This window comes from Panthera leo, chromosome A1 (assembly GCF_018350215.1).
Source record: "Panthera leo isolate Ple1 chromosome A1, P.leo_Ple1_pat1.1, whole genome shotgun sequence".
NCBI lineage: Eukaryota > Metazoa > Chordata > Mammalia > Carnivora > Felidae > Panthera > Panthera leo.
The window spans coordinates 67,365,405-67,379,655 of record NC_056679.1 but is presented as its reverse complement, the minus strand read 5'-3'; the positions used below and the strand labels follow the sequence as shown (position 1 = coordinate 67,379,655).

At 44.2% G+C, this 14,251-nt stretch overlaps 1 protein-coding gene across 1 annotated transcript in view; it reads right to left on the bottom strand.

Annotated features, from left to right (window-relative positions):
- Nucleotides 1–9,307, bottom strand: part of HS6ST3 (heparan sulfate 6-O-sulfotransferase 3) — a 658,868-nt gene extending 649,561 nt beyond the window's left edge. The window contains exon 1 of the mRNA XM_042904506.1: nt 8,604–9,307. Within this exon, the coding sequence (XP_042760440.1) occupies nt 8,604–9,307 (704 nt within the window). The remainder of the gene's footprint in view (nt 1–8,603) is intronic.
- Nucleotides 9,308–14,251: the final 4,944 nt, after the last annotated feature.

Here is a 14,251-nt window from a genome sequence, read left to right as displayed (position 1 = left end):
TCTCCAGAGGCTGATTTTTTTTTTTTTACTAAAGTTACAATAAATGAGATTAACCTTCCCAAGAGGCTGTTTGTACCCACATGAATTTCTGAGTTGTAGCATACTATCTCATAGGAGAAACCTCCTAGGATAGTCCAATAAGGCCTGGCTTCTGTCCTTACTTTTACTCCTCTAGAGAATCAGAGTTGACATCTTGCTAATCATGGAAGGCAACTACTAACAATTAGAACTGTCACCTGAAGTAAGAGAGTCATGCTATAAAACATTTAATCATTCCCTCTTTTAAAGAACCACAATCTTGTCAGATTATGCTGATATTTTTCCAGTGTAATCTAGAACATGTCACAGACTTTCAGCTGACGTTTATGGAGTATCTTTCATAGATCAGTCTCTGTGCTGGGAACTTTGCGTGTGTTTTACTGAGCAAATGTATGTGCTAGAGGAAGATATAAACAAATAATATCATCTAAGTTAAACGTCTGGTACACTTCCCAACACATAGTTAAATGCTTAGCTATAATTAAAACAAAGCTCTATTAGCCAATTAAAATCAACAGAGGATTTATATATAATATCCATAATTTAACAAACTCAAAAACAAGATAATTAATTACTAGAAAATATTAATTTGGGCTCCCCATTTAATTGTTTTCATACTAAACCTATTTCTTGGCCCAATAATTTATTTCATGAGTCTTAAAATCACATTAGGATTTGGCAGTATCATTTAGACCTGTTTAATCCATTATCAGGCATAAGTAACTTTCAAATGCCATAAGCTTCTGATTGTCCTTCGTCAAAATGAGATGATAATAATTAGCTGTGGGGAATAATAATACAAGAGTCTAAGATTAAGCAAATCCACATTGTCAGTGGCTAAATTTACCTAGAATTCAATTATTACATGAGCATTTGGATTTTTCCAAAAAAAAAAAAGAAATCAACCCTTGCCAATATCCCAAGGTAACCAGCAAGAAAGAGGCAAAAAAATAAATCATCGATCACCATTTGCCAGGTTCCAGTTTTAGCTTCACAACTCAAAAAGAAAAAAAAAGGAATGGGTTTAATTCAACCTCTTTCTGATTTATAGCAAATGTTGGTGGTTTGGACCAGAAGCAATACTTTCAGAGACTCTGTAATGAACATGTAAGTGGATACGGCATAGAGACAATCTCTTATCTCCTTAGTTTCACACAGCACACAAACCTGATGGTGAAAATTAACCTTCTTCGCAGTTCAACATTTCTAATTAGAAGAGACATCAAAGAGATTATACTTTAGAAGGCTGTATGGGCCATAATATTCTAGACAATCTGAAAGAGAGCTCTGCTGACTCCTTATATATTTCAGCCCACTGTCTAAAGGAAAAAGCAATAACCAGATGATGTTTCAAAGTGGTGATGGCTTAAAACATAAGAGACTCTTAAAAACTGAGAACAAACTGAGGGTTGATGGGGGTGGGAGGGGAGGGAGGGTGATGTGTATTGAGGAGGGCACCTGTTGGGATGAGCACTGGGTGTTGTATGGAAACCAATTTGACCATAAATTTCATATTAAAAAAAAAAACCAAAGTGGTGATGGCTTTTGGTGGTAAGTTGTGTTATATTTTCTCATCTTTCCTTTTTTTTAATTTTTTCAATGTTTATTTATATATATATATATATATATATATATATATATATATATATATATATTTTTTTTTTTTTTTTTTTTTTTTTTGAGAAAGAGAGAGAGACAGAGTCCAAGCAGGGGAGGGGCAGAGAGAGAGGGAGACACCGAATCTGAAGCAGGCTCCAGGCTCCGAGCTGTCAGCATGGAGCCCAACAGGGGGCTCAACCTCACGGACTGTGATATCATGACCTGAGCCAAAGTTGGAAGCTTAACCGACTGAGCCACTCAGGCGCCCGACTCATCTTTCCTTTTTATATTCATTATGAAGAAACAGAAGCTCTAATACACTGGACTACTGCTTTTGGGCCTCACCATGTAAAACAGTCTATACCACCAGACCTGTGCTTTCCAAGTTTCCTTGGTGGAAATATCTACAAATGTTTGACAACTGAGTAGTTCATTTGTAATCTTTCTTTTTGAGGGGTGGGGGTCGTGTTTTGCTTTCTCTGCATGGGGCAGAAGAGGGGAGAAGAAAGATACCCTGAATTCAGCTTAGATTAGAACACAGAATCTTAAAATAGAAGGCCAGAGAGGCTAAGCTCTTCCTCAGGGAAGAGTTCCTTTCACAACATCAGTGGTTAATGAGCCACATTTCAGGTTTTCACTGCTGGGGAGTAAGCCACTGCACAAAAGAGTCCATCCGCATTTTAGATAGCTACAAATTTTAGGAAGTTCTTACTCTGAGTTGAAACCTTCTCCAACCACCTGAATCTCAAGTATCCTAGTTCCATCCTTTGGAGAAATACAGAGCAAGCTTCCTCCATCTTGCACACCTTCCTCCTTTGAGTATTTGAAGGCAATTTTTACATCTCTCCTTATTTTTTGCCACCTCTATATTAAATCCCCCCCGTTCCTCCAAATTATTCCTCATGTGACATGGATTCCAGCTGCTGCAAATAAATTGGAGCTGCAGCTTAACATTAAAATGTTCCTACACACAAGAATGCAAAGGAGAGATCTGAAAGTTTATTTTTTATTTACTTACACCTGTAATTGACACAGTTGGAAAGACTATCCAGAACCCAATGGTCCCTGTGGGAGCTGTATCTATGTGAGCTCCCCTTATCACTACACATACACACACACACACACACACACACACACACACACACACACACACCAGTCCCATGGATGGTTCTGTGATACCAGGTGGGTCCAGAAACCTCACTGCCCCAGCCCCATGGACTGGCGAAAAGAAGACTCACAAGTTCCAAGCTGGGATATTCAGAGTCATGCCCCAACATTTCAAATTGGAACATGAAGAAGTCTTGCTAGCCTCTTGGCCTGTGGAGTTATTAGACATGACAGCCATTTACCCATTTCATAGAATAAGCCGATTGGACAGAGTGAGATCAATATCCAAAGGAGTATGGGGAGAAAGACCCCAAACTTCCAGTTCCAATCATTCTTGAAACCAACTCTACCCCTCCGTTTCCTGTGGTCTGGTTGTTAAGCCAGTAATGCCCCCTGGCTGAACTGAGTTTGAGTCAGGTTTATATCATTTGCAACACAGAAGGTCCTATCTACCACAATAGTCATTAGATTCCAACTACTCTACCAGAACCAACAGCAAGTAGGTCATAAAAGGGAAAAATCACTACCCCACCCTATAAAAGGTGTGGACAGAATCTCTTGCCAGCTTTATTTAAGAATGAGAGTGATACTCACCTACCAAAGATGAAGGTCTTTCTTCCTAATAGACTAACTTCCGTAGGGCTGACACTGTTCAAAACTGCATTCCTAGAACTATTGCAGTAACTGGCACATAATAAGAGCTTAAAACACTCTCCACTATACTTTTCATAGTAAACAGAAAAAACAATAGGCAAAACATCATATATAAATTATTAAAATGAAGACTCAAGTCCCTGAATAAACCTTAGACATATCATTTCACTTCCTTAGGATTAAATTGCCCATTTGCCATATATATTGTAGGACTCGATCACCTCTTCAGTCTTCTTTAGCCATAAAATGCTATGATTCTATCCATACTCAACAATAGTAAAGAATAGTCTTCTAAAGGCCTGAACATGCAAATAAAAGAAGGGAACATGGTAATAAAGAAGGCAGCACAAAAATAATAATTAAAAAAAAGAAGGGTTCCTGGGTGGATCAGTCAGTTGAGCATCAGACTCTTGATTTCAGGTCAGGTCATGATCTCATAGTTCACAGGATCAACCCCTGCTTCAGGCTCTGTGCAGAGCATGGAGGCTGCTTAACAGTCTCTCTCTCTCTCTCTCTCTCTCTCTCTCTCTCTCTCTCTCTCTGCCTCTCTCCCCTGCTCATGCACGTTCTCACTCTCTCTCCCAAATAAATTAATAAATACAAACATACATACATACATAAAAAGAATAACCTACCAAAAAGATAGTTGGGGAGGAAGCAGAAGAAAAATGAGCAGAAATCATCAGTGATGTGATTGAAGAGGTCACTCATACATGCCACCTTCTGATTTGCTTCCTATTTTACTCTGACTAATCATTGTGCTGGAAAAAGCCCTCTGTGCTGGGTCCAAACTGCCAGCCCCAGAGCCTTTTCCCTTCCTGGGCATGTGTAGTCCACATGATGGCTCCTCCATCTAAACCATCTCCTTTCAGAATTGGCTTCCCACTTCTGCCTTTGGTCCTAGATATTCCATTTTTTCATCTTTAAAGATAAACAAGGTTTTTTTATCTTTAAAGTTTATTTACTTATTTTGAGAGTGTGTGTGTGTGTGTGAGCAGGGGAAGGGCAGAGAGAGAGAGAGAGAGAGAGAGAGAGAGGATCCCAAGCAGGCTCTGCACTATTAGTGCTTAAACTCACTATCAGTGCTTAACACAGGGCTTAAACTCACAAAATGTGAGATTATGACCCCGACGCAGGGCTTAAATTCACAAATTGTGAGATCATGACCTGATCTAAAACCAAGAGTCGGAGGCTTAACTGACTGAGCCACCCAGGTACCCCCTAGACATTCTCTCTTGCTCTCGCACCATTCCAGACAGGTTTCCTTTTTGTCACCAACAGAATAGATACACCCAAGTACACTGCGTGCTTTCCCTGTTTCCCATACCTGTACCCTGCATTCACTGATGCCCAAATGTCCATAATTTTCCACTTATTTCTTAAGTTCGGAGTTTAGGATTCTGTCTCAACACAAGAAATCACAAAATGGCATCTCTATGGCCAACAGACACATGAAAAGATGCTCAATGTGACTCATCATCAGGGAAACACAAATCAAAACCACACTGAGATACCACCTCATACCGGTCAGAGAGGCTAAAATTAACAACTCAAGAAACAACAGATGCTGGCGAGGATGTGGAGAAAGGGGAGCCCTCTTGCACTGTTGGTGGGAATGCAAACTGGTGCAGCCACTCTGGAAAACAGTGTGGAGGTTCCTCAAAAAATTAAAAATAGACCTACCCTATGACCCAGCAATAGCACCATTGGGAATTTATCCAAGGGATACAGGAGTGCTGATGCATAGGGGCACTTGTACCCCAATGTTTATAGCAGCACTTTCAACAACAGCCAAATTATGGAAAGAGCCTAAATGTCCATCAACTGATGAATGGATAAAGAGGTTGTGGTTTATATACACAATGGAATACTACTTGGCAATAAGAAAGAATGAAATCCTGCCATTTGCAGCAACATGGATGGAACTGGAGGGTATTATGCTAAGTGAAATAAGTCAGTCAGAGAAGGACAGATATCATATGTTTTCACTCATATGTGGATCTTGAGAAACATAACAGAAAACCACGGGAGAAGGAAAGGGGAAAAAATAGTTACAAACAGAGAGGGAGGGAGGCAAACCATAAGAGACTCTTAAATACAGAGAACAAACTGAGGGTTGATGGGGGAGAGGCGGGGGAGAGGGGAAAATGGGTGATGGGCATTGGGGAGGGCACCTGTTGGGATGAGCACTGGGTGTTGTATGTAAGTGATGAATCACGGGAATCTACCCCCAAAACCAAGAGCCCACTGTATACACTGTATGTTAGCCAACCTGACAATAAATTATATTAAAATTAATTAATTAATTAATTAATTTTAAATTTTTAAAATGGCATCTCTATAAAATAAGGTGACCTACTTTACAATGAGCTGCTCTAAGGAAGTCACCTCAGATCCTTTCATAAAAGATGATCTTGATTCAAGAAATACTGTTAATACAATTAACAACTAATGTTAAGTATGACTATATACCAGCACATTCTACTATGCACAGATACTGGGCTAAGTATGTTGCATACATTTGCCCCTTCAGGTCTCATAACACCTCTCTAAGAGAGTACCAATTACTACCTATGCATTAAAGATGAAGATTCTGAGGCTCAGAAAGAGTAACTTACTCCTGCTTACTAAGTAAGAGCCACTCTTGGTTACACAAGAGAGCCATATCCATCTGAATCCAGAGTTCTTGCTGTTACCCACTACGTGACTTACAAAGACACTAATCCCTGTGAGAAATGGGGAGGGGGCCTTTCAGGGGGACCAAAAGCAAAGAGACCAGGGAACTAAAACATGATCTACTTCTTGATTTTGCTTAGAGTCTGCCCTATTTGAAGAACCTTGTTCCCATTATGTAGCAATAGATTATCTGCCATTTTGCATTGTGGAAACGTACCCTCCATTATCCAGGCTAATCTAGTTGACTGTAGAATGCTGTACTCGGGCATTCCAATGACAGACTACTAATTCAATCTTCTCGGTGAGGAAGATGGTACCGGACATCCCTTCAACCTTTTTCCTATAACTTTAGATGTAGGGCACCTCACATAAACCACAACCATTCCTTCCTACAACATCTAGAGCAAAAAAGTAAGTTAGAATATCAGGAAGGGGAGAGAGCGTGTAGAAGAAAAGGAAAAAGGATTATAAAGAGTAGTGTAAAAAAAAAAAAAGCTACCACGAAAATTTTGAATTCAAAAAAAAAAAAAGAAAGCAAACCGGTTCAGGGTGATTATCTGATAACTTGTGATTCAGAGAGAAATAAATGTTCATGGTCCATCACTAAACAAAAAGAAGCACTTGTGCAACAGAAACTATATGTTCGAATAGCCACAGTGGAATTTTCCTACATCCCAGCGTAGACAGATACTGAGGATTTCCTATAGGAGTGAGACCTCAGTGCTGTAATCCATGTAGGGTCTCTAGTAGCAGCAACATTTCATCACTAAGCAAAAATCCAGTTATTTTTGGTTCCAGAATCTCTAATTCCTCCTAAACTCTTCATCTATTCACTGTGAGTTTTACACATATTGGCAGAATATACTGCCGGTCTCTGTTGAAGAGTCTTTAGATGTTCCTGTGTGATAATCAAAGTCTCTAGTTTTACTGAAACGGAAGCTGGGAATCAGACTAGCAGACTCCTTGGGGTCATTCAGGAATTAATACATAAAGGTCTCAATACAAAAAGTACAACTTTGGCTAAAAGGTAGCAAAGATTGTCTCTCATTGAAATAATCTTGTTTGTCAGGAAGTTTGAGAGTCATAATTAATTGAAAAACTGTTTTGAGCTAAACATAGAAGGGCAGGATCTAAAATACTACACAATTAGACATTTTTAAAAGTAAAAGGTCTTTAAAATATGCTAAGGAAGGAGCCTTCATACCAAGCCCAACCAGTTTCCTATTCTAACCAATTTCCATTAAACAAGGAAAGGAGCAGGGAGGAGAGAAAGTATTTGAAAAACTGCCAGACTAAAAAATCCCATAATGAAATTTTGCTCATTCTTGGAGAAATGAAGTAGAATTAGATGCTTCAGTGGTGGTGAATTTCAGAATCTGGGTAGCTTCCAGTAAATGAAGTTTTTCCATAATGTCAAATGCAAAAGCTATCTGATATCAACATATTGAGCTTGAGTTTTTAAATTCCTATTTCCTTACACCAAATTGTTTGAAACCTTTGAGATAAAAACTTCAATAAACTAGTGTTCCAAGCTTTTAATATTTTAGTCCCTTGAGCAAGCATGTCAGATTAATCTTCAAATTGCAATGGGCAGAAAGAACATTCAACCAAATTCTTAAGCCCATGCCTCTCTCAAAGGATGTTAATAATGTAGGCAGTTTCATTGGCTATTAAGATTTCAAACTTTCCTAATTCTCAGCAGTATTGCTATTTAAAAGTAGGGGGTATGGGGCGGAGAAAACCATCTATCTTGAAAGGAAGGGATTGTACTTTTTGTATCTCTGGATTCACTTAGCACCTAGCACGTTGCCAGGCACACAGTAGGCATTTAACTAACACCTCTGGCAGGAGTTGATGGTTGGCCTGGGGGAGAGTGGAAATCTTGCTGAGAACAGCATGAGTCCAAATCTGGCATTGCTCAGCAACAAAGACCATCTCCAGAATTAGGGTTATCGAGGTCCTGCAGGAATTTGACAGTGTATCTTCAAAGACACATCAGGAGGATTGTTTCCCCGAGCTGGAGAGGAGCCACCCAAGAGCCACCTATAGAGGGATTCGGCTCGTCTGGGGCTTCAGCATGTCTGTAAAACTCCTGCCCTGCCTCTCTACGCCCAGCTTCTCCTGCCTTTTACCGGATTTGGGTTTCCACTCACACAACTTAGGAGCAAGATCCGACCTCGCTAGTCTAACCCAGGCCTCCTCTCCATTCCACGGTCCGCGGGAGGCCACACCGTCCTAGACACACGGAAGAACATACACTACTGCTCCCGGACACCTCTGAAGATGCAAGGGGGTGGCAGGAACCCCGGGGGCGGGGGTGGGGTAAGGGAGGGAGAGGAGTGAGTTCAAGCCCAGGACTCTAGCCAGAGGTTTCTTATCCCACTCCCCAAGCCTCTGCCCGGACCGCTGGAAGACGCTGGGGAAACTACCCGCAGGCTCGGGCAGCGCAGGGCCGCCCAGGGTCCGCACCGGGGGTGGGGAGAGGGGCGGGGAGGTGGCAGGAAGCGAAAGGGGGCCGGAGACAGTACCTGGTGTGGCTGTGGTTGCGGGGACAGTCTTTCTTCTCCATGATGGCCGGCACGCAGTTGGTGAGCTCCGTCCAGTCGGCATGCAGCCCGCAGCTCCAGCCGGTGGAGAAGCGGGAGAAGAGCCACGTCTCCTTCTTGCCCGGCCGGTGGCAGGTGCACTTCTTCTGGCCCGCTTTGCAGCTACACGGCTGCTCCAGCCGGATGTTCTTCACAAGGTGCCGGCCGAACGTGGTGCCCCCGGTCTTCTGGATGTGCAAGAACACAATCACGTCGCGCCCTTTGATATTGAAATCCACGAAGCGGGTCAGGTCCTTCAGGGTGAAGTTAAAGCGCGGCACGAACCGGGGCAGGGAGCCATTCTCGGGGGCCTCGGGGTCCGGCTCCTCTTCCTCCTCCTCTTCTTCCTCCTCCGGCTCCCCGAGCTCCTCGTCCTCGTCCTCCGGCGCCGCGGCCCCCCGAGGGCCCTCGGGCGGCCCCGGGGGTGGCGGGGGCAGCTGGGGCCGCCGCTCCCACTCCTCCGGCGGCGCCTGTGCCCGGCGGGCGGGACTCGGGGCGGCCGGCTGTCCGGCCTCCCCCGCGCGGGGCTGCTCCCCGAAGTTGGCGCAGGAGCTGGTGCAGGAGGGGGACACGTACTGGTACATGATGACCACGAAGAGGAGAGTGAGCACCGGCGTCAGCAGCCACTTGTTGAACCTTTCATCCATGGTCCCGCTCTCAGGCCGGCAGGCGAAGCGGCGGCGGCGGCAGCGGCGCGGACTGGCGCCCGCTCGGAAGTTTCGGGGACTCCGGGGCGCGGCTCCGAGTCCGCCGCTCCTCCATGCCCCTGACGCGAGGCGTGCGGCTGGCTGGCGGCCCCGCGGCACTCCGGCACTCCGGGGCTGGCAGCGCCAGGGCCTGCGAGCCGAGCGGGGAGGCGGGCGCCGGCGCGGGTGGCTGCGGCTGCGGCGTGGGGCGCCCTGCGCTCCCGGGGGCGCCCGGCTCGGCCCGCTCCCCGCTCCCGCCCGGGCGCGGCGCGCGCTCTCAGGCCACGCGGGGCATCCCGCCGCCGGCGCTCAGGCGCTCAGGCGCTGGGGAGCGCGGCTCGGGTCCTGCACCTGCCCGGGGCAGCCGGGCGGCTGCGGCCGCGAGCGCGGGGGCTGCATGAGGCTCGCCAGGGCGCGGGCCAAGGGCGAAGGCGCGGCCCGGCCCCGCCGCCCCGGCCGGCCGCGGGCACCGCGCTCGGAACGCGCGCCCGGCGCCTCTGCCCGCAGGTCGCCGGGCGCGGGAGCCGAGAGGGCAGACGGCGCCCGCCGCAAGTTTGCGGAGGAGCCCCCGCGGCGGCTGCGGGCGCGGCGCCTGTGCGCAGCCGCCTCTCCGGGAAGAGTCGCACTGCTGTCCGGGTCGGTCCGCCCAGGCGCGAGCACGCAGGCACACTCGCACACCCTGGCTGGCACCGCCACAACCCGCCAGCCGGTGTGACAGGAGCCCTGCTACCCGCAGCAAAAACCTGCCCTAGGTACGGAGCATGCGCCAAAGCCTTCCCCAGCCCCGGAGGAGTTTCCAGGGGAGGAGTCCGCTGCTCCGCGGGGCTCGGAGGAGGCAGCTGGGGGTGGGAATCCCTTCAGCCTCCAGCGAGGAGGTATTTGGGAGAGAGGTGAAGGCGGAGAGAGGAGAGAGGCCCCGAGGAGAGCCGCCGGCTCGGATCCGAGACCTCTAAATCCGCAGCTTTCTCTTCCTGAGGATGGACGCAAATCTGGCCGGCCTATGTGCAGGAATACCACTCGCGCACCGCTGGTTAGACTCACCTAGACAGGTCTGCGCTCTAGCTGGCTGGGGAAAATCGGCTCCAGACTGCTTTTAATTTCTACCCAAGACATTCTAACTGGTGCTCAAGTTTTATTCCGGTCCTTCCTTCACTACAGATTTGGTGTGTCCAACTCGACAATTGTATGCAACCAGCATCCATTCATCAATTATCCATTAGGTACCTGCTGTCTATCACAGGCTCTTTGTTGAACGCACACTTCATTTCCTCCACCACGGGACCAACCAGCCCACAAGCGCGCAGTACTTAGAAGAGCTTAGGGGTCACCTCCTAAAATCCATCCTACTAATAATACACACCGAGTTCCCAAATGTGCAAGACTCACCCCTAACCCCCAACGTAGATGATAAGACCGACACGTACCTCTATTTCATAAGCTAAATAAGCTCTAGTTGACGTGCAGATTTTTTTAACTTTATTTTTCAAACATGTGAATTTTGCATTTACCTGAGTGCCACATCTTTGTTTAATAACATTTTCTGTTTTTCAGGTAATGAATGGATGTACCATCAAATGGGAGTAACTACCCCTCCACAATCCCTACACTCGTTTGACCCATGTGGAGAGGGGAGGTGTGTTGAAGAGGGAAACAATGCAATGTGATTATGTCCCTCCTGGCTACCTCGCCAATCCTAGTCCACCACACCTGGCATCTCCTGCCTTTAGAGCGGTCAACCTTCCCACCTGGCCCCTTTATGGATGGGTATGGTACTTGTCTTCTCTTGAGACAGTGTACTATCTCTTCCATTTGTCAGACTACCCCCTTCACAGCCATCAGTTAAGATCCAGATCTCTTTCAGGGATGCTAATTGAAAGTTATTTTTATTGTTCTAGACAGGTGGGATTCTTCTCAACAAAGCTTCCCGCCTCTGCTTCCTTTCCTCTTTCAACTCTATAAACAACCACAAACAGTGCCCTTCCTGATACTGTATGAGCCTACATTAGTTACAAAAAACAAAAGTGTTGGGTAAGATGAATCAGCTTCTTTAAAGCTTACTTAATTCTACTTATTTTTCTCTCACTTAAATTCTAAAATCCTATTAAGGACATCACACTGCTCTCCGAAGCAAGAAATTGTGAGTGATAAGACAAAGAAAACAATAGAACTCAACAGTTACTTCCTGAATGCATCTGGTTAATGGTATTACTTATTCAAAAACATACACCTTTGCTTACCAAAGTAAAACTTCATTATACTTTTTTATGTTACTTTATTTGAGAAGTTTCTCATTTTCTATAAAATCATTTGCTCTCACATGCATAAGTATAACCTTGTCAGCTACCCAAATATATAACTTCAGTGCTTCGGCAATTTGTATAATGGAAAGCACTTTCTAGATATTATCTCATTTGCTCTCAGAACAACATTCTAGGAAGATAAGAGAAGTATAATATCCCATTTCAGAGATGAGGAGATGGAACCAAGGAAAACCAGGAGAAAGCAGAGCCAAGATTAGCAACCACTAACATCCCTGAGATACATTCAAATCGCCATTGAAGAAACCCAATGAACATCAACAACAGAGCCCATAATTTCCTCTCTCTCCTCTGGAGACCCTTTGAGTCAAGAGGCAGGAAGAGGCAACAGAATTGCTATAGAACAATTAAATTATTTTCCCTCTCCCTCTGGCTTTAGAGACAAAGCTGAGCAATCTCCGTATCCTGCGGTTTGGGACACCTACTCTGTCAGTTTCCAGATAAACAGAGGAGAGACAGTAACACTCTTGACATGGTTATGTCATTGTTAAAAGACATCATTTAGGAGAATTTCAGAAGAAAATATGATAACAAAAATATCACAGTTACGTTATTAACAAAATGTATAGTTCCATAAATAAGTGCACTTTAAGCCTTTTCAGTGTAGGTTATCCCAGAAATCTGTTTTTGCTTTTAGTAAAATAACTAATGGAGGGCCACCATTTCCTCGAGGTAACCACAAGAAAAGCAATGCATAGAATCAAGCAATTACACAGACAATTCAAGCATGTATGCAAGTATTCATTTTTAATGAGAGGTAACTTTGGTTGTGTAAACACGTCTGTCCCAGGTGTGGCCTCCCTATTACAGTTGTGGAACTTGGTGTGAACTTAATCGAAGCTCTTAAATCATGCAATAAACAGGTTTCCTTATCTACAAGGGCAGACCTCACATCCAGGGGCAAATGAATAGAAACCTTGTAAAATTGAATGCTCTCCAGGTAAAAGGAAAAACATGTTTGCATTCAGCCTGCTACAGTTACTCCACGATGACACCAGCTGGCAATTGTTTCTGGCTAACAGATTGCAGCTACTATGAATCCTACACAAATTATTAAAATAATAAAAATAATGTTTTCAAAGAGCTCTCTTCCACTTCCTTTGCCAGTCTAGCAATGAGCTTAACACTGTCTGTGAAGCAATTTGTTCACCTAATTTTATGCCTTAATAAGCTTTACTACAATTATTTTCTTGCCTGCTTCCTTCTCTGCCGTAACTTTAGTACTCTTCTTCCCTGTTCTTCTTGAATATTCTCAAGCCCGTTAACAACATTGCACTCCCCTAGGATTGAAACTTTTGATTAGAACAGTCCCCATTTAATCAAGTTCAATTGGGAGATAAAATTGCATCTCAACTTCTCCATTTTCCCTTTGGTGCCAGAAACTGCCTTTGAGAATGTTGAGGAAACCCTGGAGAGATTAACAATCCAAACAATCACAGAGAATGGTTTTGGATCCCCTACGTTTGCACACAGGAATATATAGATACAAATGCCCTTCAAATACAGATGTAAAACAAAATAGATTATGTAAGTCATTGGCAGCATGAATCTCTCCTTCAGGAACACGAAGGACTCCTATACATTGAAATACTTTTTTTTTTTCATTCTTGTAAACAAACCTAAAAAAAAAAAAGCCCTCATGGTAAGCAGTTTTCCAAATAACCAGCAAAGCAGTCACTTTTTTTCCTGAGGAAGTTAAGCAGAAGAGTTTGTATAGACAGAGCAAATTGCAGAAAAAATAGTGATATATACTAAGTGTATTCCAGTTCAATTGGGACTGCCAATCAGTAACATGATTGTAACTTTTGGGGGAACCATAACCCTACTTACTGTTTTCCATAAAGTTCTATTTATATGAGTAGTTCATTCTTTGCTTTATTGTATAACACTCTTTACCCACCGTAGATAGCTGGCTGTGAGTGATGAATGGCCACTCTGCTACCTGTCTTCATTACCGCGGTATAGCGTAAGCAGATACAATAACCTTTTCATTGTAGAAATTCACATATGTCTTCAACAAGAACTTTTAAGCATTCACACATACCACATGCTGTTCTGAGTGTTTTGGAAACAACATTAAACAAGACCAAAAAGGACACTACCCTCATGTACCTTACTTTCTAACAGTAGAAAAATAAATGATGAGTAAGTAAAAAAGATTCACACATTTAACCCAAAAATATCTGTTGAGCCACTACTATGTATTAGGTACTTTTAGGTACTTGGGATACTTTAGTGACCACTAAAGACAATGATTTTTGCCCTCAAGAGTGTGAATGCCAGCTGGGTAAGACATTACCCAGGAAAAGGTAGGGAAGACATTAGAGGGATAAGAGAGGCAGGTCCTGTTGGACCTGTTGGCCACTATAAGAAATTTACTATGAAAAAGATGGTAGCCACTGGAGGATCTGAACAGTTTTTAAAGGGTTGTTTTGACTGTTTTATTGAGAACAGACTATAAGAGGGCAAATGTAAAAGGAAAACAAGTTAAATGGCTTTTCCAATAACCAGGATGATGTGGTAGGAGGGGAGGGAAGTGGCTGCCTGCATTTTCAAGACAGAGCCATCAGTTTTTCCTGGTGGATTG